The sequence below is a fragment of the Cornus florida genome, unplaced genomic scaffold (assembly GCF_030987335.1).
Source record: "Cornus florida cultivar Cherokee Brave unplaced genomic scaffold, ASM3098733v1 CherokeeBrave_3.0.0_Hap2_Chr11, whole genome shotgun sequence".
NCBI lineage: Eukaryota > Viridiplantae > Streptophyta > Magnoliopsida > Cornales > Cornaceae > Cornus > Cornus florida.
In genome coordinates, this window is record NW_026775581.1 from 127,246,423 (window position 1) to 127,269,225 (window position 22,803).

At 35.5% G+C, this 22,803-nt stretch overlaps 2 protein-coding genes across 2 annotated transcripts; one reads left to right on the top strand and one right to left on the bottom strand.

The window, feature by feature from the left end:
* Nucleotides 1-3,942: 3,942 nt before the first annotated feature.
* On the bottom strand, nucleotides 3,943-4,194 carry LOC132282092 (protein RADIALIS-like 3). The gene has a single exon (XM_059783720.1). It carries the CDS (start codon nucleotides 4,192-4,194, stop codon nucleotides 3,943-3,945), a length of 252 nt encoding a protein of 83 aa, XP_059639703.1.
* A 5,462-nt stretch (nucleotides 4,195-9,656) lies between these two features.
* Nucleotides 9,657-20,834, top strand: LOC132282093 (GTPase ERA-like, chloroplastic). Its single transcript, XM_059783721.1, has 10 exons — nucleotides 9,657-9,679; nucleotides 9,787-9,880; nucleotides 12,220-12,384; nucleotides 15,248-15,388; nucleotides 15,461-15,574; nucleotides 15,834-15,959; nucleotides 17,735-17,833; nucleotides 17,964-18,065; nucleotides 19,465-19,545; nucleotides 19,776-20,834. Exons 1-10 carry the CDS (start codon nucleotides 9,657-9,659, stop codon nucleotides 19,860-19,862), a joined length of 1,032 nt encoding a protein of 343 aa, XP_059639704.1. The 3' UTR covers nucleotides 19,863-20,834.
* Nucleotides 20,835-22,803: the final 1,969 nt, after the last annotated feature.

Here is a 22,803-nt window from a genome sequence, read left to right on the forward strand (position 1 = left end):
ATATATATACATCTATTTCCGATGAAATGCAGATGTCTGCCTGACCCAGTTTGATTGTGTAGATTACTTATATGGGAGATATCAGATACGGTAATGGTGGCAAATGGCAATGGACCTGGCTGGCTGCCATTGTTTCTCTTCATAATACTGCTTGGTTTCAGGTGTCACGTCCTGGAAGAGACTTGGTGAAGAAAAGATGTTTGCAACGTAGAGGTTTATGGAGTACTCATCCCACTGCTTGCTTGCGGGAAGTAGTTTCTGATGCTTCTGATTCTTCACCTCTCCGATCAATCAGGCATTTATGGAGTACTGTTTGGTCTTGTTGCTGATACATGTCCTCTTGTGGGTTTATATAGCTAGGAAGAATAAAGGCGGAGAAGAGCATAGTCTAAAATAAGTTAAAAAAAGTTTGAAAATAATGAAAAAATTGTTGATTGGTAATAAGCACCTATTGGCTTTTAATTGTTCCTTGTAGTTCAAATTTACTTCCATAAATCTCTATTTTGCGGCTGAGAATATGCTGCTCAATTGATCCCCAACTTATAATGAGAATTTTCAAACCAGAGTAAAAATAATTTATATTATTAAAATGCAATTTGGGCAGTTAATCCAATCCTAATATGAGTTGATGCCAATTTTTTGAGAAGTGGTGTGGTGTGTTCAATCAAAATTTAAAGGTGTCAATAATCATTTGAGCCTAGGGGCACAAGAAACACATACGTTTGCTAACCGTGTTACCAACTCATTCTAATTCTGATGCCTCAAATCTCTCATTCATTTTCTCCCTCTGGATGTATTCATGTTCTCTCACGCCTGAAATAAATGGTTTCCTTATCAATATAACTCTATACACTTAAATCCCCAAAATCATAAAACACACTTAGTAGACACAAACTATATATATATATATATTTCCTCTGAAAATAAAATCTATTAAAGGATAATTTTTGAAATCATTTAAATGGACATTAGTTAAAAACACCTCTGAAAATAATAGAGGTGAGTTTTTTTACTAAAAATATTGATAAGAGAATTTTTCGCAACTATCTAATAATGGAGGATTTTTATTTTACAATTTGTCCAAAAATTTTAGATCAAGTGATATGTCCTAAGTTAGAATCTTACTCCCACGAGAATTAGTACGCACACGTTACTAATTTGACATTTCATAAGCATGCATATGAGATACTCCAATTAATTTATTAATTTTTTTATTTAGATTTATTTTTCCAAATTCTAATGTCAAGTAATGATTATAATGATAGTATTCTAAAAGATTAAGGATATGAAACAGTAAAAATTGAATTAATTTTATTTAAGTAGAGAGTAATGTCATAATATTAATGGTATCATAGTAATCAGCTCCACTTATATGTATAATATTAAAAATTAATAAAGAATAACTATATAAGAGGAATTTATAAATAAACAAATTATTAGTGGATTAAGAGATTTCCTATTTTATCCTATGCTTTTTTACTTCCAAACCAAGATACCATTAAGGTAACTTTTTACTTTAATTTCCTAAAATTATAGACTAACCGCCTTCGATTCCCTCTCTCTTATCCATCTGCGCCTAATCTGTCTCCTCTCTGCCAAATTAGTAGTAACCGCCTTCAATTCCCTCTCTCTCTCTTCTTCATCTGCGCCTAATCTGTCTCCTCTCTGCGAAATTAGTAGTAACCGCCTTCAATTCCCTAACCCTCTCTCCTCCATCTGCGCCTGACTCCTTTTTATTCGCTTGCTGAGCATGACTTCTTTGTCACAAATAGAAAGTCGAATCCATCGCATCAAATAGAAGGGACGAATCATTTACTTATTCATTCATTGAGCACTGGCCTGATCCAGTTCCAAGAAACCAACCCTATAAGAGAAGGTATAGTTGGCTGTACTCATTCTTACCTCTTAGTGATCACTCATCAACCCCAAGCAGGAAAGGCCTTCTTTGTACGGCGAATCGCCAATAGAATTCAAATCTGACTGTGGTCCATACTTCGCATCCAAGGGGCACTCCTGCCCATAGAGCATCATCTTTCTCCCCCATCTGCGCCTGATCTCTCTCCTCCATCTCCGGCCCTCTTCTCTGCTATGGCCGCCACCACAAAAAAGCTCTATGTATGGGTTAACGGCTATGGTAATAACGGAGGTGATGATGGTAAGTATCTGCCTTGCATCAACGTCGAATTCAACTTCCGTGTGGAGCAGACTTATCAAAGCAGAACCAGAGGCCTCATCACCCGACACGGTATCGGAGAGATCTCATCACGACGTCCATACAAGTACTTCACCTATGATTTGCTCTACACAATGATCCATGGCATGAAAATCCCCTTCCCTTTAGAGAAGATGCTCTGTGAGCCAACTGAGTTGGAGAACACCAACGACCTAATCCTGCATGTTTTGGACGTGGCTAGTTGCACGGTCAATAGATTTTGCAACTCCGGTCAGAAGCTATTCAGATTGGACATATACATTGTTAATAGACTGATTTTACCCCATGCTGAATTTGAAGCAATAAACCTTGCAAAGGAGCAGGTAGAACGTTGGTTTCAACTTCATCAGAAGGTTAATCAGATGATACTGTCCAAATCATTTTCGGACTTTGGTTTGATCCACGGGGAAATAGGAAGAATAGTGAGGGAAACAGCTCATGATCAAGATTTGGAATTGTCATTGTTGGAACTAGCTATGAGGGAGTACTTTCAGGAGACAGTAGAGCCCGTGAGATTTGAAGGTGACATTGATGATCATGGTGAGGAGGAGGAGGAAGTACTCTGTGTTATATGTAAGGATGAAATCCTCGTTGGGTCTCGAGTCATTCGGATGGCATGCTCTCGTATCTACCATGTCCAGTGCATCGCAGAGTGGCTGCCATTGTGTCGCTTCAAGTCGTCAATCAACAAGTCTGAGGTATCTTAGTAGTTAGTGGTAGCATATATGGATTTCAGTATTTGTAATTAAACACAAGAACAGGGTGCTCTGTACATTCATAATTGTGAATTACTGACTTCAGTGTAAAAGAATTAGTATAGTTTTGGTCAATATGGTTACGAGATTATGGATTGGATTCATTGTTTAATTTGCTCTCTTCAAATGGGCTTTTGGATCGTTTCTTTTTTCTGGGTTGCATATGTATGGAATAGAAAGTGGTTCACTGTATTGCCATGGTTTAAAGTGTTTAATACGTTAACTATGTTGGAAGTTATATATCTCACAAACTAACTTATCAACAACAAAAAAAATCACACCTTTGTTTTTATTTAATTTGAATCAATTGTGCGTGGATATGAATTTGGCACATTAATCCAAATTAAATCCACATTTCAATGCAACTTTAGGATCCCATAATTGGATTGTTAGAGAATGTTAGTGACATCCTTGATTGGATTTTATATAACGTAGCTAGCTAATCCGATTTCTGATTAAATTGACTTATGGAATGCTCCACCTATAGAGCTCAGAATTTCCTAGTATGAGAGTCATCTTAAGAATCTCACTCAACATACATTATCTCAGACAAAAGGTGCTTTCAATTTTTAATATGCCAAATCTTTTCTTAAGAGGAAAAATGTACGGATCTTTTCTGCTAGGGATCATTTATGATCTTTAGAGGAGCTTCACACACATTTCAGCTTGAACTGTTACAATATTAATGGAACAATTAAATTCTGCAAACATGAAATTTTTAATCTTCTGAAAAGTGGTTCATTCTACTGCTATATATCGATCAGCCCTCATCAGAACTATCATAAAAAATGTTCCACTCGCAAAAGAATACCATAGATTAATCACACATGCAGGGGATGGGGGTACATGAGTATGAGCCTCACACAAGATATAGACTATTATCCATTTTGGTTAATTGCCAAAACTTTCCTACCAGTTCAAACTTAAAGGAGGCATTAGCAGGTTACCTCTGCTCTTCATTACTGATACTGTCTCTTACTTGTTACGCACATTGCTCTTGTAATTAGGAAGGGGGACTTTGCCTGACTCAATGCATTTGATGTCGCTTAGAAGCATCTCATATTGCATCGTTACTTCCTCCACACTTTTTCCACCAACGGCCTTGGCTATGTTGTGCCACCGGTCAGGGGTATCCTTATCATATATTGCAAGAGCGTTCTCAAACAATTTATTCTGCTTGGCTGTCCAATTTGAGTTGGGAAAGCCGGAAGGATGACTGGATGCCATTTTATAGCAGATTTATTAGAGCGAGTTTAGATGAGGAAAATGGTGGGAGCAAATTAAGAATTAAAATGTCGATTATTTGCCGACAAATGAAAGGAAGTGAATGGAAAAGCCAACAGAAAGAGGTGTGGAAGGCTAGCTTTACTGAGTTTGAGCAAATGTAGAAGACTCTGGTGAAGGGATAATGAGTGAAGATATGTCCGTTTTAACAATTTCAATTCCAAGATTCGTTCATACTTATGGTAGGAGGGAACCTTAAGTTATTTAGGAATATTTAATCTTCTATTAGACACACATGATGCTGATGTATTGATTCAACAGTTTAACACACAAATCCGTATTCATTGCATGTCATTTCTAACATGGATATGTCACCTAGTGGTGAAGTGCTCATGTAAAACATTTATTACTCAACTTCACAAAGACCTCATTGTCGGTCTTAGCACCTTTGGCTTGAAGCCTTGAATTAATCACTCCTAATTAGTCTTGTCATCTATCTTCCACATGACTATCATCCGAGCTGCCCTTAAACAGTAATCAGATGCTGATGGGTGAGGTGGGGTTGGGGTTGGCCTCAGGTCCTGATAGCTTGAAGGACCATCCATCTCAGTCAAGTTTCTCTCTTCTTGTTCCAGATTGGTGCCACATTTAACTTTTCACAAATTTTTTCCTTTTTCCCTTTTTAGTTCTATCCTTGTCTTGGTACACAGTTTCAGTATTTGTCTATTGGTTTTGCTGAGTTATGGATATTTAGTTGACTTCCAGCTTTCTTTATCATTGAGTATGGTCTTAAAACCATCTCGTATTATTAGAATCTATAACAAATCTTGTAATGAAGAATCCAGGAGATTTCACCAAATTTTTTTGTATCTGGATTTGATACTTTTTGAATGGATATGGCTTTCATCTAGAAGTGTTTATGTAACGCTTTTGCTGGCTTGCTTGGATGAAAATTTAGAAAGTTAAATATGTATTGTAATTTTCAATGTAATTGTAGCTTCTTGATGTTCAATTATCCCAAATATTATGTCCTTTCATTTTTCAAGAAATCTGGTATTGGATTTTGCAGTTTCTCTATTTTGACTTGTAGAAAACTTTTATTAATTTCTGATTTCAACTTTTCACAGTTACAAAATAGGAAAAAGAGATTCTGGAACTCGCTTTATATTGCTCTGCTGGGAATGCTCATTGTCAGGTTGGATGAGTATGCACATTCCGTCATTAGAAATTTGAATTACTTCATCTGTCGATGCTTATTGTTCATTTTGTAGTCTAGTGTGCACCGTTATAATGTTTATGGCATCATATGAGAACTATCCTAGTGGTTATGCACTAAAAGATTTGCATCGGATGGGTGAGCTCTCTCTCTCTCTCTCTCACACACACACACAAGCATCTTATAAGCCATTGTGTTCATTGCCACGAAGTAGACATTCTCTGTGTATTAAATGCTGATGTGTGTTTTTTGTCCTTTCCGAAGACCTGCTTGCTTAAGTGCACCTTTAATAACTATGCATTCGACCATGGAATTACATTTGAAGGCATGATACATACTTAGAAGAAGATCCTTCTATTGCACGATCTCCTTTGTTATCATAGCTTGAATGAGGTACAAATGTGCAATTAAGGAATTAGTAGTAGATGAAAAATAATTTACAAATAATGAATTGCAATAGATGGAGAGAGGAAAGATTAAGATAAAAATAAATAAACCAAGGGGTTGGCCTAGTTGGAAAAGACTTGGGCCCTGGTGCCTCATGAAACATCAGGTCTCAGGATCGATTCGTGTTAGCTGCAAACAATTCCTTGGAGGGGGGGTGTGTGAGTACCAACTAGGGGGAAAAAAAAAAGGTTAAGATAAAAAGGTAATGGTATTCTCCCACTAGTGCTACTTCTAAGGTTTGCAAAGCTGACTACTCTGATTGAAACCAAATACAACTTTATATGTGTGTTGCTAGGTTTGAGCGAGCAAAAACAATTGAAAGGTTATTGGTATTTCAAAATCATGTGGTTATAAGGAGCTTTATATGTAAAATCTGTATAACATTGTCTCCAAGTAAAGCTTTAATAAGATAACTAAATGAACCTTAAAACATACTTAGTGAGACAAGTTGAAAGGTTTAATATATCCAGAGGTGAACTACTCAAAAGAAAGGGTCCTGCTAACTTCTCTCTCTCTCTCTCTCTCTCTCTCTCTATATATATATATATATATATATTTATATTGTTTATTCTTTCTGATATGTAAAGAAGATAATCGGAGCCGTCTAACAAACCATAATATTTGTCACCTAAAAATAGAAAGTATTGTGAAAGTTGGTGCGAGTCTTGGAGTAATATTTTACAGACTATTATACAACAAATATATTGTAAAGCAATTGACGTGCTTTACCATTCAGTATGTACGTAAAAGAAGCCGAGACAGTGTACATTCATCTAACTATTTGTCAATCTTGAATAGTTTTTTGAATCATCTACATTTTCAATATTAGCCAACTATTCAGATACAGAAATCATTTTTGTGTTTAAGTTGTTAGTTTGCATTTGCATTCAATTCTGGTTGTGTGAGTGTATTTGAATTGCATTATTCAGTGAAAATTGATATGATTGTTCTGGCAGGCTATGCCACAAACAATTCAAATGAACAGTGGGTCCACATAGACTCCTTCTCAGCGATGAATGGAATTTCTCTCTTTTGTGAAAATGATTTCCCATGGAGGTATACTTGATTCGACTTATTTGTATCGTCTCTTAAATTCCATGACGGTCTTTATCTATTTCAGTGACTGGTTTCTTAGGACAGTTTTATCTATATCAAAATAGTGGATCGTCCCTTGGGTGTAAGTACCAAGTCGTAAATAGTCATGGTGATATATTTATTTATCTTGGACGTTATACACGATTTGTTGGAAAAACTGAAAGATTTTTTTTTTTGATAAGTAGAAAAACTGAGAGATTTTACAGTTTATGTTGTAACATTTCCTCTGCAGGTGGTGTTGTTGGCTTGTTTTTGCATTCCCTTTGTCCCTAGATTTACTTGGGAGTTGTATGTTGTGTTTTGATCTTTGAAGTGTGCTCTGAGGAAAGACTGTTTCTTGTAACTTTTAGAGTCGTATATTATTTAGATTTGATGGCTGATTAAGTTGGTTTTACTTTTATAGGGTAAATGGTTTTGGTATCTCCTTCACAAAATGGAGTTCCTAGTCATGTGAAAAAATAGATGCCCTTGGTTGTTATGTGCACTGCTCTTAGTACTTTATCCCATGAGATTTGAGCATGTCACGAGCACAAAATTTGAAACCAACTACTTATATATTCTGTAAAAGTATTGGAATGGGGCTCAATATAATTATGACAAGCTGTGTATGGTTGATATATTTAAAAAACACCATTCTCTTGGCATATTAAGTAAGAATTCTTTCAATTGAAGAGAATTTTTGTCCCTTGTCTCATTTTCCTTCTTCTTTTCTTCTCTCCTTCCTTCCTTTCACTTTATTCTTCAAATTGAGTTTGCTTTGCATGCTTTAGGTTGCAGCAGTTGTCATAATGTTCCTTTCGGAACACTTAACTGTCATCACTCACTCAAAGTAATCATTCCTTAAGAACTGGTCAAAAGCTACCTTGCATTGCTGTTGGTATGAGCGTTGGTATTTGACACGATGATTTAGTAACCTATAAAGTGAGACTTTTAAGGACACTACATGTTATAGAACTTTGTAGAACTCACCTATACTAAACATTTTAGATGCTGATATAAGGTTTGAGCACCAACCTACGATTGCAACAGTTTAGTATTATTTACCTGGAAAGTTTATGTTAGTACCCAGTCAATATTCTATGCAGGAACGTAATCACTGCTGTGGAATGTCAATATAGAATTTGTTGTATCAATCTCAAACACTGTACATCATTATTTTACTCATTTCAAGTATTTGACGCTTTTTAATAGCAATCAACTATTTTGCCTATGGCAGTAAGGATGTAGGAAAACAGGTGACTGTCAATGTGCGTTGTTACTAATCAACTGAAATGCATTTTTTTTCATGGTCAGATAAGGAATATTCATCACTGTCACTCTTAACTAACGGAAAATAGAAATTCTCTAATTTTGGATGGGAACTAAAAGGCTTGGATTGTAATTTTTTTTCAATGTCAGATAAGAAATGAGGCTGACCAAAACCTACATATGTTTTTCTTATGTCTTTTTTCTCCTCTCTTTCTCCTCATGTTTTACTTTTCTAAAAATTAAAAACAAAAAAGAAAAAAGTGTAGTTTCTTCACCAGCCGCATCTTTAAGGAATCATTGTGAGGGCCAGGTTACATCCCTGTGACAGCTTATTGTGATCTGTCTTTTCATCAACCATCAATTCAACAGCTTCCAGAATGTAGCACATTAATAAGGAAGGAATTCAACAGTTTCAAATTCTTTTATGATCTGCAGTGCTTGTTTTTCAGTTCATGGTTATACTGTTTTGTAATGCAGGTATTCTGAAGAAGAAGACATGCATCTGGATGAATTTTGCCAAAGGAATTTCACCTATCTTCTGAAGTGAGTTTGTCATCATTCTATTTTATCTTTTTGTCTTAAAAATGTGTGCCAGAACATGATGCGTAAACAGATGTGATTTATGGAAAAAAATTTAGCTACGGCCATCTCAGGTATTTATTTTTTAAGATGTCGTCCCAACTCTGTAGTACACTGATGCAATTAGAGTGTAGCAAATAATATCCCTGTACATGAAAAAGGAAGGTATGTGTGGGCAAAAATGTTCAATTGTACTACAAAGATTCCATTTTTCTACATGGGTATTCCCCCTCCCTGTCAGCACACTAGAGTGTGCAAATGGAAACAGTGAGAGGAGAGTAGGCTGAATGCACATGACAAGGAGAGCAGGGCTATGTTAGTGAATAAGGTGCATGTAAGAAAAGGGTCACATATGGGTGATCTTGTAAGGGGTCGTTCAATACTTGGTGTATTGGAAAAAGTTTTAATTGTTGTATTGAAAGACGAGTTCAAGTTCAAAACTGGACAATTTCTGCCAAATAATGTCTAAGGTTAGGTTTATTTCCGGTGCAACCCTTCCAGCTCCGTACATAGGCGGAACCAACACTTGTAATGGACCTTCATTTGTTCTCTCTCTCTCTCTCTCGATTGGTTGTTCAGTGGATTGGAGGTGCCAAAGTATAACAGAGATGGATTATTGTTGCAAACGCATATTTGCAATTCTAGACTAATAAAAATTTGCAGACTTGAGATCGATTACCTTTTCCTTTTATTTTTTTACATACTAGTCTGAAATGTATCAGCAAATCTTGAATCTCTAATCTCATTTTTTTTTTTTCTTTCTTCTTTTGAATTGATTCCCAATATATATATTTTTCTTTGTATGATAGTGAGTACCCCAAAATGAATGGATTCAAGTGTTTATTTACTATAAACGAGTTCTCTAGAGCTCGTTTTCACAATGGCTTTCCACCCATTTTGCTGGTAAGTGGTCTTGCTTTATCTCAAAAATGTTATTTGCATAATACAGTTACTGCAAAACATTTGTCTATTCATTTACTGCAAAACATTTGTCTATTCATTTACTGCAGCTCAGAGAGCCCAAAGTATTTGTTCATGGAAATATTGCAAACACGGATGTTATGCATAGAAGTTGGCCAGGATGCTCTTGATTTATTGAGGATAGTATATAGTGTAAGAAATTGAAATGATCAATGAATTAGTATACAAATGATCAAAATTCCGACTCTCCAAAGTGCAGCACATCCTTCAATGGATATTGCCCCTAATTCTTATGGAAACTATATTTTTGTGAGAAATTTTCCCGTTTTGAGGTGTAAACATCAGGGTCCATCATATATGAGATTGACAACCCTTTTGAGCTTCATTGGTGTTAAATTATTGCATGAAAACATGTCAATAACTTGGTATATTTGGCTTGGGGTTTTGGGGTGGGTTACATTAAACTTGAAATGTCTCTGACAGATTGTAGTTGGAAGGTGTCTTGTCCCCATATGTCAAAGGTCTTTGTAATTTTTAAGAAAATGGTCACATAGAATTTTTTCTTTTTTCTCTATTTACAGTTTTACCGCTGTGAATGGTTATAATGAGTATGAGTTCCTGAGTCCATTACATAAATTACATGCCCTTTAGGCTCTTACACCTTCGCGCGCGCGCACATGAATGTATTTTATTCTACTAAGAGAGTTCGTTTGATTTGCTAAAAAAAAAATAGATTATTCCTTGCGCATGCTGTGCTAAATTTGCACCTGAATTTACCTAAATGTGCCTTGCACTTCTCATTAATCTAGTTTTGGTCCCTCTTTAATCGTACCAGGCTCTGTTCATTGGGCCGAGTATATCGCTTGTTTTGTAACTATACACTTTTAACTTCCAAAAAATATTTATAAATGAAACAACCTATATTTATGCGGTTGCAAGTAAGCGGTGCAGTTGACAAAAAAGAGAGTTCTGTGATTCCATACATACAGATTCAAATGCTAACGTAACAAATATAAATAGCTGAATGAGACAGACGATTGACTTTGACAACAGTTTTTTGGGTTTTAGAAAATTAAAAACAGAAAACTCATACTTGATTCAGTTTTTTGAAAATTATTTTCTGAATTTTTTAAAACTGTTTTTTGAATTACAAACCAAATAGGCCTAAGATTTCTTGCAAGAAAACGCAGTATAGTTCTGGCATGTGACCAACTAGCAAGTTACTGTCCAATTCTCTAATTAATTAAGACATTTTAATTCAAACAGTAATTCATGTGAATTAAGTTCCCTCAACTAAATTTTCTCCTAACTAATTATTACAGCTTTCGGATTTGTTTCATATGGCAGAAAAACTGATCCGAGTAATGGTGTAATGGTGTAATCGACGTAGTTTCACCTCTTCCTTGACTGAAGGTTGAGAGTGGGTGTGTGTTTTTCCTACCAAAAAGAAAGAGACAGAACTCTTGCTGTCAAATTCCCCACACCTAATAAGGACTAGATTTTCTTTATACTCCTCAATATTCATTAGTGACTACATAGAGGCTATTTTCTTCAAGAACTGCCCTAGCTGTTCTGCCCGACTATCCTATAAGACTTTAGAAAGCCCCCACTTCCCTCCCTTTTAGCTACAATGATCATGATGCCATTTACAACTTTACTGTGGAAATCACCAAGGTTTTTTTCCACAGAGAGAGAGGGGGTACACCATCAGCTCATTGGCTCTTGAAACCAATACCAGAGCCAACATGATCAGCCATCTTTATGAATTGATCTAGCAGCCTTGAAAACTTCCCTAGAGATCTGTTTGCAATTGCTTACCATGAACAACCTAATATTAAAAAGATTTCCGATAAATCACCATTTGAATTTCCATCAAAGGATTTGATCTTGTCTAGTTTAATATAGTGTTAGTATTAATATTCTTAAATTCATTTACCCATAGAATAAGAACAAGGAGGAGATTCTTATGTTCCATATCTGTATAATTTTTTTGCATTGGGATTACTAAAGCTGGCATTCTTACCTTGTCAAAAGGAAATTGTTGCCATACTTAAGAAGGGCATTAGTCAGTGGATTCTCTCAAACTAATCTTTGTAAGAATCTAGCAGAGGAATACACAAAAAATCAGAATAGAAGTTAATTTTTTTGACATTTATAGCCTTGGAAAAATGGAATATATTCTTGTGGGAAGGGGTATCTGTATATCTTATATTTTTGCTGGTACTGGTTTTTATAAACTTGTATTTTAAAGTGCCTCAGTGCAGAAAAGTTTTGATATGATGCTTGTATTTCTTACGTTCTGCATAATATTGCTTAGCTGTTGTGTGCTCATTTTTGAAACCATAAGCTATATTCAAGGGCTAAAAATAAGTGCAGGAAAATAGAAAGAGGAGGGAAAAAAAGAAGTGAAATGAGATCCCTACTTAACAAGGCAGTAAAATTAAGATGGGGCAGCATTCTTTCCCATCTTGTTGTTGATGACTTTTGCTATAACTTCTCTATATATCTTAAGTAACCTTTAATTTCTTGTGGCAAATGTAGGATATGTGGCTGTACTTGGGAAGCCAAATGTTGGAAAGAGTACACTATCAAACCAAATGATAGGACAAAAGCTCTCAATTGTTACAGATAAACCTCAAACTATGAGGCATCGAATCCTTGGTATATGTTCTGGCCCAGAGTATCAGGTTTGAAAATTTCTATGTTTGATGTGATCATGCCTGATTTTACTTATATTGCACATACTTAATTCTCTTTGGTAGAAAAACTAAGCAGTAACATCTGAAGCAACCATTAAGGTGGACTCAATTGGTCAGGAACCACTCAGATCACCCTTGTGGACCTACAGGGGGAATGAGGGACATCAAATGATCAACTATTTTGCCTTGGAATCTTGGAAAATGAGCAATTGGATCAATGAAGCCATATTTGAGCAAAATTTGATGATGTTTTTTAAGTCAAGAGAGACTGTCATTAGGTTGGCAATGGAATACGTTGAAGCCAGTTGATCAGAGGGACGTGAAAGGTTCTGGAAAGAAAGGTTTATTGCTTGGAGCATATCACAATTGAATATGGGGAATGTGGTATGGACTCTTCCTTTAATACTGGGATGTGCGTGAAAATGTGCTTAGACAGCCATTGGCCTTTGAAGGGTTGAAGATGATGGAAGGGTGGGCCTCGAATAATGTTATTGTAGAAACAGATTGGTAGAGCACCCAATTTGGGACAAGCATGGATAAAACTCGTACTAGCTCTTCTACCAAAATTGATATAGGACACTAAGGACAGCATTGTAGAAGCTTCTTTAGGGCAGATTATAATTGATTCTCTTGCGCTTCAGGCTATTGGGTTTTTGTTTTTTAGCATCTGTATATAATGTGAGAAATGTTTATTGTCTTGGTGTTCTAAGAAGGAAAGGCAAAGTTCTGTTTTTTATAGTGGGGTTTTGTACTGTATTCAGTAACTAGGGGCTGTTTTTAGGGTTTTAAGTTTGAATGGTGAAATGGGGAAAGGGTTAGTGCTCATCAAATAATAAATTTAACAAATTAGGGTCTTAATGGCTTTAAAGTGCAGAAAATTTAAGAGAATAAGTAGAGTAGAAGGATAGGCAAATCACAACTAGATTTTCTAGGCATCATACTTTGGGTTAGAATTGCATCACACAGTCCCTGAGTTTCTCTGAGCTGAGCCCAATTGAATTTAAAGCATTTTAAAGCTATATACAAACTCTCAAGTAATCTAACTCTTAACATGACATGAACTGCATATTCAGATACTGAACAGTTTGACCAGAAAAACCTCGTATAAAGTCTGCTTATAAAGACTCAACAGCATAACCTGACTTAAACTTTGACTTGCAGACCTCTACTATGGCTAATGTCCAGAAAAACTTATAATTTACTAAGTAATCCTAAATCTTATATGGTTGTACTCTTTTTATTATGTTAGTCTCATAAAAGAAAACCAAGGAAAGAAATAAAAAGAAATTTTCGTATCTGATAGATTTGGTACATGTTTCATGCTTTTGAACACATGTTCCACAACATAGACCAAGAGTATATTTTTGTTTTCTCGTGGCTGTCTTATTTTGGTTTGCAAGGAGTGAAACATTTGTGCTTTGGAAACCTTTAGGCAGGTTCACTTTTTCCCTGACTGTCTCACTATTTACAGCTTGACCCGTGTATTGAGTTTTGCTGTTTATGAAAGGCCCCTATAAGCACGGACATGGGATACGGATACGACAAAATACAAACACAACAATATGACAATTTCTTAAAAAATTGGATATAGATATGACAAGGGCATGACATATATATATATTATAGATGCAAATATGTATAAAAATCAATATATATATATATATATATATAAGTGTCGATGGATAAATTTAAATAGTAATTTATTATGTAATATATATTGTTATTAACAATTCTTTATAAAATACTATGACCAACAAGATAGGAGTTGAGAGTTATGTTGCGTGGATAAAAATTTGGACTAAATTAGTCATGATATACATCTCAAATTCTCAACCATACTTCTTTTTTGAAGATGTTTTGAACTTTTCTTCACAATTATAATTTATACTATGATATTATTCTTGAAAAGTTACAGTTTAATGTGCAAAACTTGTTAAATATGTATTGTAAAGTATCTGAAAATTATCTGATACGTTATCAAATATCTGAGAAATATTGAATATGTTTTTTCTTTATAAGTAAGAAGTTATCAAAATATCTGAGAAGTATTGGATATGTGATGAAGGACAAGTAGGAACCAGATAGAAATAAAGGGATGAGAAAATAGAAGAAGAGATAAACTAGAAGAAGGGGATGAAAAAACAGACGAAGGGGGCTGAGAGCAGAGTGAATAGATAGGCAGGATAGACGGAATAGATGAGAAAAGCAGGAACATAAATGGGAGAAGTAAAAGAACACAGAGAGAACTCAGAGAAAGCAATAATCCAATAATGTTCCAAAACTGAGTTCTCAAATTACAAAGAAGCCTTTAAATAGGCAAATTATTAAGCAAATCCTAAAACATAAAAATACCATAATTCAAACATTATTAAAAGTAACAATAAGCATAAAAACCCTAAATTACTAAAATCCCTAATGTTATTTCTCTTTCCCTCTTCTCCAAAAGTAATGTTGAAGCATGTGCAACTCATGTATTTGAATCATATCATGTTCCCCATCAATATGTTTTAGAAAGAAAAAATAAATTTATAATTATAGATACATTTAGAAAGTATCGAACACATATCCGTAAGTATGATACGAGTACGTCACTCTTTTAGAAATTAGAAGTATCACAGAAAAGCCCCCTGCTGCCTCTCAGAGGTTCTGACTGTATTTTTCCATATGACTTTAATTTATAATTTTTCCTCGTGCTGTATCCCACTGCATACGTGTCATTGCCATTTATGATTTGAATTTTATGTCCCAAACATTGTTTACTTCCACAATTTGTTTTTGTGTGGATTTCCATGCAAGAAATATCTCATCATGCTATTTAAAATAATTTGTCTTAGCTGTGATTTACTTGTAGATGATTCTTTATGACACACCTGGAGTTATTGAGAAGAAATTGCACAAATTGGATTCTATGATGATGAACAATGTCCGTAGCGCTGCCATTAATGCAGATTGTGTTTTGGTGGTTGTTGATGCGTGTAAGGATCCCCAAAAGGTGCTTCTTCATCTGGAAAAATTGTTCTTAAAACATTGTCTCCCTTTCCTAAATATATTTGTCTGCTTTTAGATTGATGAAGTGTTGGAAGAGGGTGCGGGAAACCTCAAAGATAAGGTACCGAAATTACTGGTTTTGAATAAGAGGGACCTGATCAAACCTGGTGAAATGGCAAAGAAACTTGAGGTTAGAACTTGTCAGTATCTATTATTGTGTAGCCTGAATAGCTACACTTTTTTTTGTAGCTTGACGTATCATTGTTAATGTAACAAAAACAAAACAAAAAAACAAAAAAAACTGGTATATGGAATGTTATGTTTATAATCTCTAATTTATAGGTCCCAAATACTGTTCTCGTCATAACAGAAATCCATGGTCACTCTTCACTGGTGGCATAAGGTGGGTACTTAAGTTGTATCCTAATTCGACATTGTATATCTTGCAGTGGTACGAGAAATTCACCGTTGTTGATGAGGTCATACCAGTGAGTGCTAAATATGGTCATGGAGTGGATGATGTCAAGGACTGGATACTATCAAAACTTCCAGTTGGGCCAGCTTATTATCCGAAGGTATATAACGAGTCCACTTTTGTTCTTGTTGTCTTCCTTCTCCTTGAAAGATGAAGACTGGTAATCTTTTAAAAGCATGTTTTTCTAATTATCATAATTCCAGTGTAACCATTTACCAACTGTTGGAAATTAACAACTTGAACCCTTTGGTTGTTTGTATTCCATGATGCAAGGCACATTGCCTCCTCAAAAGTACATGATGAAAACGAAAAGTAAAATAAAAATTGAAAACTCAGAAGAGGGATAGAAAAGGAAGGAAGCAATTTGAACTTGTAGCATAAGAACTATGTCAATTTCTATATTGGTTGTTCATGACTGAAAGAAGCACACTATGTTAGTCTTAAACTTCTTCCATCTGATGAATATACAAAAATTTATAGATGTAGTCTTAAGTTTAGCTTCAAATTAGTGCCTGTGAGCCCTAAAAACAGATATGGTTAAGCATCTTTCATTTTACTCTTAAGACCGTGTGCCTTGAGAGGGGTTGAATGAGGTTGATAGCTGGCAGGATTTTTGGTGAAATTACTTGCATATATCTAAGATTAGTTGTTCAAATGCTGGCGTTTACAAGTCCTCGAATTAGTTTGATTAGATGTTACTTTGGAAGCTAAATCAAGATAAAAAGTGAAATTGAAGTGGCTACATGTTGCTTTGTAAAGCTCATAGATGACCTAGATTATCCCTGGAATTTCTATTGGCTACTTCGATTTGTAATCGAGTCACCCTCAGTTTGAGTCAGTGTTGAGAAATAATATATGACAAAGGAGTAAAACTGTACTTTCAGATTGGTATAGTAATAATGTAAATGGAGTGTCTCTCAGGTTTTGCTCCTTCCGTTTCCTTTCTCTTATTCCAGGCAGGATAGATACTTGATATGACAGAAGAGCAGATATCCAATTAGGCAAACACATTTTGTCCCCTCCTCTATTTTTCCTTTCTTCTTGACCCTTTTTTTGTCGTCATAACGTAAAAGGTCTGAGTTTTTGGGAAAAGAAGGGTTCTGAGTTTTGTAACAATCTGGGAATGATAGATACTGTACTCCAGCCTGAGTGAAAGTGTTGAGAAATGATATAAGGTAGAGGGATAAAATTGTAATTTCAGTTTGGTTTAGAAATGATATTGAGAGATTAGAGCAACCCTTGACAGGGATTATGCTCTCTCAGTTTTTCCTTTTTCTTCCTCTCTTGTATTAAGGTACCCAAGACACCTGATGGTTATATTAAGAAGTTTCACAGAGCACATAGAGAAATGTTAAAAAAAAACTGTGACCTGACATTTCTTTCCCCTATAATAAACAAGTTGTGCAGTATATACTTCATTGACAGTAGTATTAAAATTTTTTTTTGAGAATTGTTTGAAATCATTATATATGGAGTTTCTAGATTAAATAGGACATGCATGACAAGCCTTGCAGGGAATGGGTTGATCAAAATGCCTTCCACATTTTCTTCTAGTCCATTACAATTTTTTTGGGATAAATTTTGAGAACATAAAAATGCATCAAGGAATATGTTGTGAAAGATCTCAACGGTTGTAGGTTTGGCAATGACTGAAGCTTTTACTTATGGGGTTTTGGCTTTAATTTTGATCACCTAGCCAATATCATTTAGAATAAATTAATTTCCCTACTTGTTTCTGACTATCCATGTCTCTCATCTTAAGATGAATATACTGTACATTTTCTTTTCTTTTTACTTTTTTTGACTTGACAATTTGATATATAAAAATCGTTTGTTGCATATTACAACTTACCATTGCTTTCCTTGTGTTCTCAGGATATTGCTAGTGAGCACCCAGAAAGATTTTTTGTAGCTGAAATTATCAGAGAAAAAATCTTTATGCAATACCGAGACGAAGTTCCTTATGCCTGTCAGGTATACCTAAATTTTTTGAAAACCTAAAGCTTCTTATTATTATTTAAAATTTCACTTGGTGCTGTTTATATTTTTTCAGAAGTTTATATCTAACAAAGAAGTGTGGTTGATCAATCTTTGAATTGTACAGGTCAACGTTGTCAACTACAAAACTAGACCAACTGCAATAGATTTTATTCAAGTTGAGATTATTGTTGAGAAAAACTCACAGAAGATCATCCTCATCGGAAAGGTAAGTTAAAGCTTTCTTCAATGGGATACTTTTTAATATGAATTAATAATTGGCTTCTTTGTGTGTTCTCATGAAATGGTGGGATTAGATTTTTTTTTTTTTTTTTTTACTAGTTGGTACTCACACACACTACCTCCACTGAGGTTCGAACCCTTAACCTTCCTTTGGGAAGTAGGGGCCTTGTACCGCTAGGCCACAGGCCTGTTGGTGGGATTAGATTGTTGAGATTGTCTTGGCTTTAACAAGAAGTTGAGCAGCTTAAGGAGAGGGGAGGACTGAGGAGGAGGTGTATTTCATGAAAGAGGAAGTTACCAAGAGTCAAAAGGTTCCTTACCAAGTATCTAGGATTTAGTCCTCTTGGACCAAGGCCAATTGTGCTTTATTAGGACTTCCACAGATGTGTGGTATTGGAAGTGGTTGGCTGCTCAGATATACTGCTGTCTGGAGCCAATCACTAGGCTTACAGAGCTGTCCATGGCAAGGCCTGTAAGGGAGCCGATGCAGGACTTGTAGGGTCAGCAATAGTGGAGTTACTCTGAAACTGCAAAGTAGTTTGTGCATCAACAATGATGTGGAAATCATCCTGGGGATAATGGAGAATTCTCCATCCTCTTAGGGAAGCTGGAGTGGCTAGATTCTTGTGTCAGGTGAGAGTTGCACTGCTTTCCCTGAAATCCATCTAATCAGTTACCAAATTAAGGTCATCAAATCTAATACACACACACACTTGGCAGTTGTCTAGGAGCAAGGTACAGCCTCTTGAAGTAGAATACGTTTGAATTGGGCATTTGGGACACAATACTTTGGCCTGTGTCTCTAGGCAGGGAGACCGTATCTTTTTTTGTGACAAACCACATGGTAGGCTGTGATTGGTCACATGGTAGTGCAAGGAATGGGCTGTCTACAATAATTCTAGATATTCTGTTGGCCTATGCTTATTTTATCTGCATGGTAGCATGTAGTATTATTACTAGGCCTGTATGGAATCTATAAGACTACTATTCCTTGGGTTTTAAAAAAGAAAAAGTCCAGACTTGGAACTTTGTGACTGCTTGAACTTCCAAATTTCTATGCTTTATGTTGTAAATCTCTTTCATTAGTGTCTACCTTTGTCATCGTTTGTTTTATATTTAGCTTTAGTTTGTATTGGAAATTACAGTGTAATTCATCCTAATCCTTGAAAAGGTTTTACATTTGATCAGACATCGATGACAGTCTTGTTTGAAATTATAGTGACATCCCAAAACACTTTCAAGATGCTTAACCTATTTGTTGAATGATGTGACAGTGTTCAAAATATTGAAATGTTGAGAATCCTCCTATATTATTTGAAACTGGAATGGCATGTTTGAAATTATATGTGTGTGTCTGTGATCACGTGTGTTCTGAATTTCTACAGGATGGGAAAGGTCTGAAACTACTGGCTACAGCTGCTCAGCTTGACATTGAAGATTTCTTGCAGAAGAAGGTTTTTTTGGAGGTACCAACAAATTTTAAGTTTTTTTTTTTTTTTATCACTGAGCGGTTGTCACGAATATATTTAATTAAGAATTACTGGTATCCCAAGTTCCCAACTAAATAGTGCAGACCATACTGTCAGTGACAGTGATTTAAGCCTGCTGATTTCTTGCTGCCAATTGTTCCAAGTGGTCGGTTTTAATAGTTTTGAGTTGGAAATGACATGTTCAAGGCAACTCATTTATCGAACAGGTTGAAGTGAAGGTAAAAGAAAATTGGCGGCAAGATGAAGGACTTCTGAAGCATTATGGATATGGAGGGCCAATTCGAGCATTATAATGCTGTGTTTCCATTGCACTCGATACAAATTGCAGTGAAGATGATCGTGTAATTGGAAACTCATGATTTAGTGTGCATTAAGTGATTATGTGATGATGTTTCTTATTTGGTAGTGTGATCAAGTTGGAAATTGCAGAAGCTTGTCATCGATCTTCTCAATAGCTGGAGTCAGGTACTGTAATATTCATTGTGAATCGCTCTTAGGCCACGGTGTTGGGTACCGCACAGTATTGTATTTTCTTTACTATTTTGGTGTTAGTTTTAGGTATCTTCTTTCCCTTTCCCTTGGCATTACGTCAACGTGGATCACGTCACTTTTTTATTTGGCAAAATTTTTTGGTCTTCGATTATCCAAAGTGAGGTCATTACCCCCTTAGTTGGTAAGGCACTTAGTTCTCTGATTGGGTGTGCCCGTGTTCGAGTCCCTCCCCTAATTTGTCGGGAAAAAAAAAATTACTGGCTTAGGTGGCTAATCTCTGATAGTTATGCTTGCATGGAGATGGAGCCATGGACTCGCATCAGTCTTTGTTATCCTACAACTGCTTCCCCGGCTTGTACTTCATGGACTAATTTATTCTTTTGTTAAAACGTAGTCAAGTTTATGGAACCAACCCTGCTTGCAATACGAATATCATTTATGTTACTTCTATTTTTTATTTATTTGGAGCATGTAGATTTCTTGAAGAAAAAATTAAGATGGTTTGTTGACTTCAATAGCATGTTCTTTAGGCTCTTCTGTTTTGAAGTAAAATATTTTTAAAAATATATATATATATATATGTATATATATATTTTGATGTTTGGTTGTCGTAAAATATGTACAAAGAAAAAAAAATATTAAAACCTAACAAAAATAACTTATCCATTAATTTTTGATAAATTATTTTATACAACTTACCTGATGGAATTCACCTAGACTTTTGCTGAACATATAAAAAAAAATAAAAAATAAAAAATAAAAATAAAAAAAATTGCTGGAAGATAGATTACAGTAAAACAAACTAGTCCAAGTTTGTTAAGTGAAGAGAAGATAATAAAATAGGGGAAAAAGAGGTGATCGCAATCTAGTCCAAGTTTGTTTATTGGGGGATGCAATGTACTCAACTTGTTCCGGAAGAGAGAAGAGACAAGAAAGCTTAAGAACTTTATTGATTTGGTCAGAAGATATGATCCTCATTCATAGCCCCACTTATATTTGGTTTTTATTGTTGTACTTGTATCTAAATTACCCCACTTTTGAGGTGCCAGTTTTCATGGACCCCAATGCTAGTTTTGTTTCTTTTCTCTTCCATTCTTTCCTCTTAAAGGGCAATCTCAATGCATAAGGATCGGAGTTTAGATATTTTCGTATGTCCGAAAACTATTTCCGCTATAACCTTTGGTCACAATGGAACATAATTGAAATTCAAGGATTGGAGAGTTTAAAATTGATTTGTGTGCATGTGTCTGCAGAATCAGCACTAGGTTTTGCTTCGAGGATTCTGGAGAATGGATTGTGGCAATGGAATTGGAAGAAAATGAGTCTCTGTGATTGGAACAATTATAGGTGAGACGATGGATAAGGTTGAGAGATAGGTTGAGCCATTGAGGAATAGTAGGGTTTGTGGAGAAGTCATCATCTTTCTTATTTTTGCTTTTTTTTTGCTGTGAGAAATCCGAGAGAGAGATTATCTTACCATAGATGATCCTAGAGTTGAGTGAATTGCCTAAATTTATAGTATCATATATATATATATATATAGATATACATAAATAGATCGGACCTAAGCTGACCAAATTAATGTAAAGTTGGGTTGAGTTTGAGTCGAGTTGAAGTGATGTGTGTGTGGCTGTGGCGTGCATCTTTTCTGTGTTTACTATAAATAGTTCTGATGTTTTCCTGCTATTTACTTTGTATAGAGATGACACGGCATCTGAGGCAACAAAGGACGAAAAGGCAGAGGTGGGTGTGGGGTTCTGTTTCTGCTGCTATTACACTTGGCACGGCTACCTTAGCATGGTCTTCTTACCAATCAACTGTAAATTGATCATCTTCTTACCACGACCATGCAACCGAGTGATGACCTTCCAATCGAATTGCTAGCTGAATGTAATACTGCATAAGCAAGTCAACAAGAGGTCAGACATGCCATCTTGTGAATACCACCAATGTCGAGCTATTCTTTTTCTTGTTGTTGCATGGTTTCTGTGCCGTAGAGCCTCTATGCAATCAGATGATTGGGGAATAGGTAAAGTACTTGGAAACATTCAAATCTGCTGGATGTTTCTTCAAGTAGTTACTGAACTAAGGAATAGATAAAATGTCCTGCTCGTGGAGAGGGCTTTTGGATTCAACTGATACGTCACTCGTTTGCATCTCTACTTTACGGTCCAACTGATGTGTCATGCCTCTCTGAGTAGTGCTATCTGGTCCAGAGCATCTTCAACTCAGCATGGGGTTATGCAACCAAAGATGATGACTCAAAAGAATCAACAGCTGGTAGGGTACGTCTATAATTACCTTTGCACAGCTTTAGCATGGGTGCTAATTTGAAATATTTATGATTCTGTATTTTTTAACCTTTTGAGTACAATTTACTTTAATTTTATTGTAGCTCAATTCCACCAGTCTAACAAAATTTAATTGAGGTGTTAATGTGTTGATTTCCCACCCACTTACTGGGTCACTGCTGGAATAAGATCAACCTTAAATCTGAAGGAATTTTTTTTTTAATTGGCCTAAATCATCTTATTTGAGAAAATGTTGGATTGTATGATGATATCCATCCGGTTGGTGAACCAATATAGCACTCGGGACAGGTGCTAAAGGTCAAATTAAATACTCCAAGATATATATATATATATATACATCTATTTCCGATGAAATGCAGATGTCTGCCTGACCCAGTTTGATTGTGTAGATTACTTATATGGGAGATATCAGATACGGTAATGGTGGCAA

Coding starts and splice junctions, on each gene's coding strand:
- LOC132282092 (XM_059783720.1), bottom strand. CDS start 4,194: ATGGCATCCAGTCATCCTTCCGGCTTTCCCAACTCAAATTGGACAGCC.
- LOC132282093 (XM_059783721.1), top strand. CDS start 9,657: ATGGCTTTCCACCCATTTTGCTG. Junction 9,680..9,786: donor GCTTTCCACCCATTTTGCTG/GTAAGTGGTCTT, acceptor CATTTACTGCAG/CTCAGAGAGCCCAAAGTATT. Junction 18,066..19,464: donor AGATCATCCTCATCGGAAAG/GTAAGTTAAAGC, acceptor GAATTTCTACAG/GATGGGAAAGGTCTGAAACT.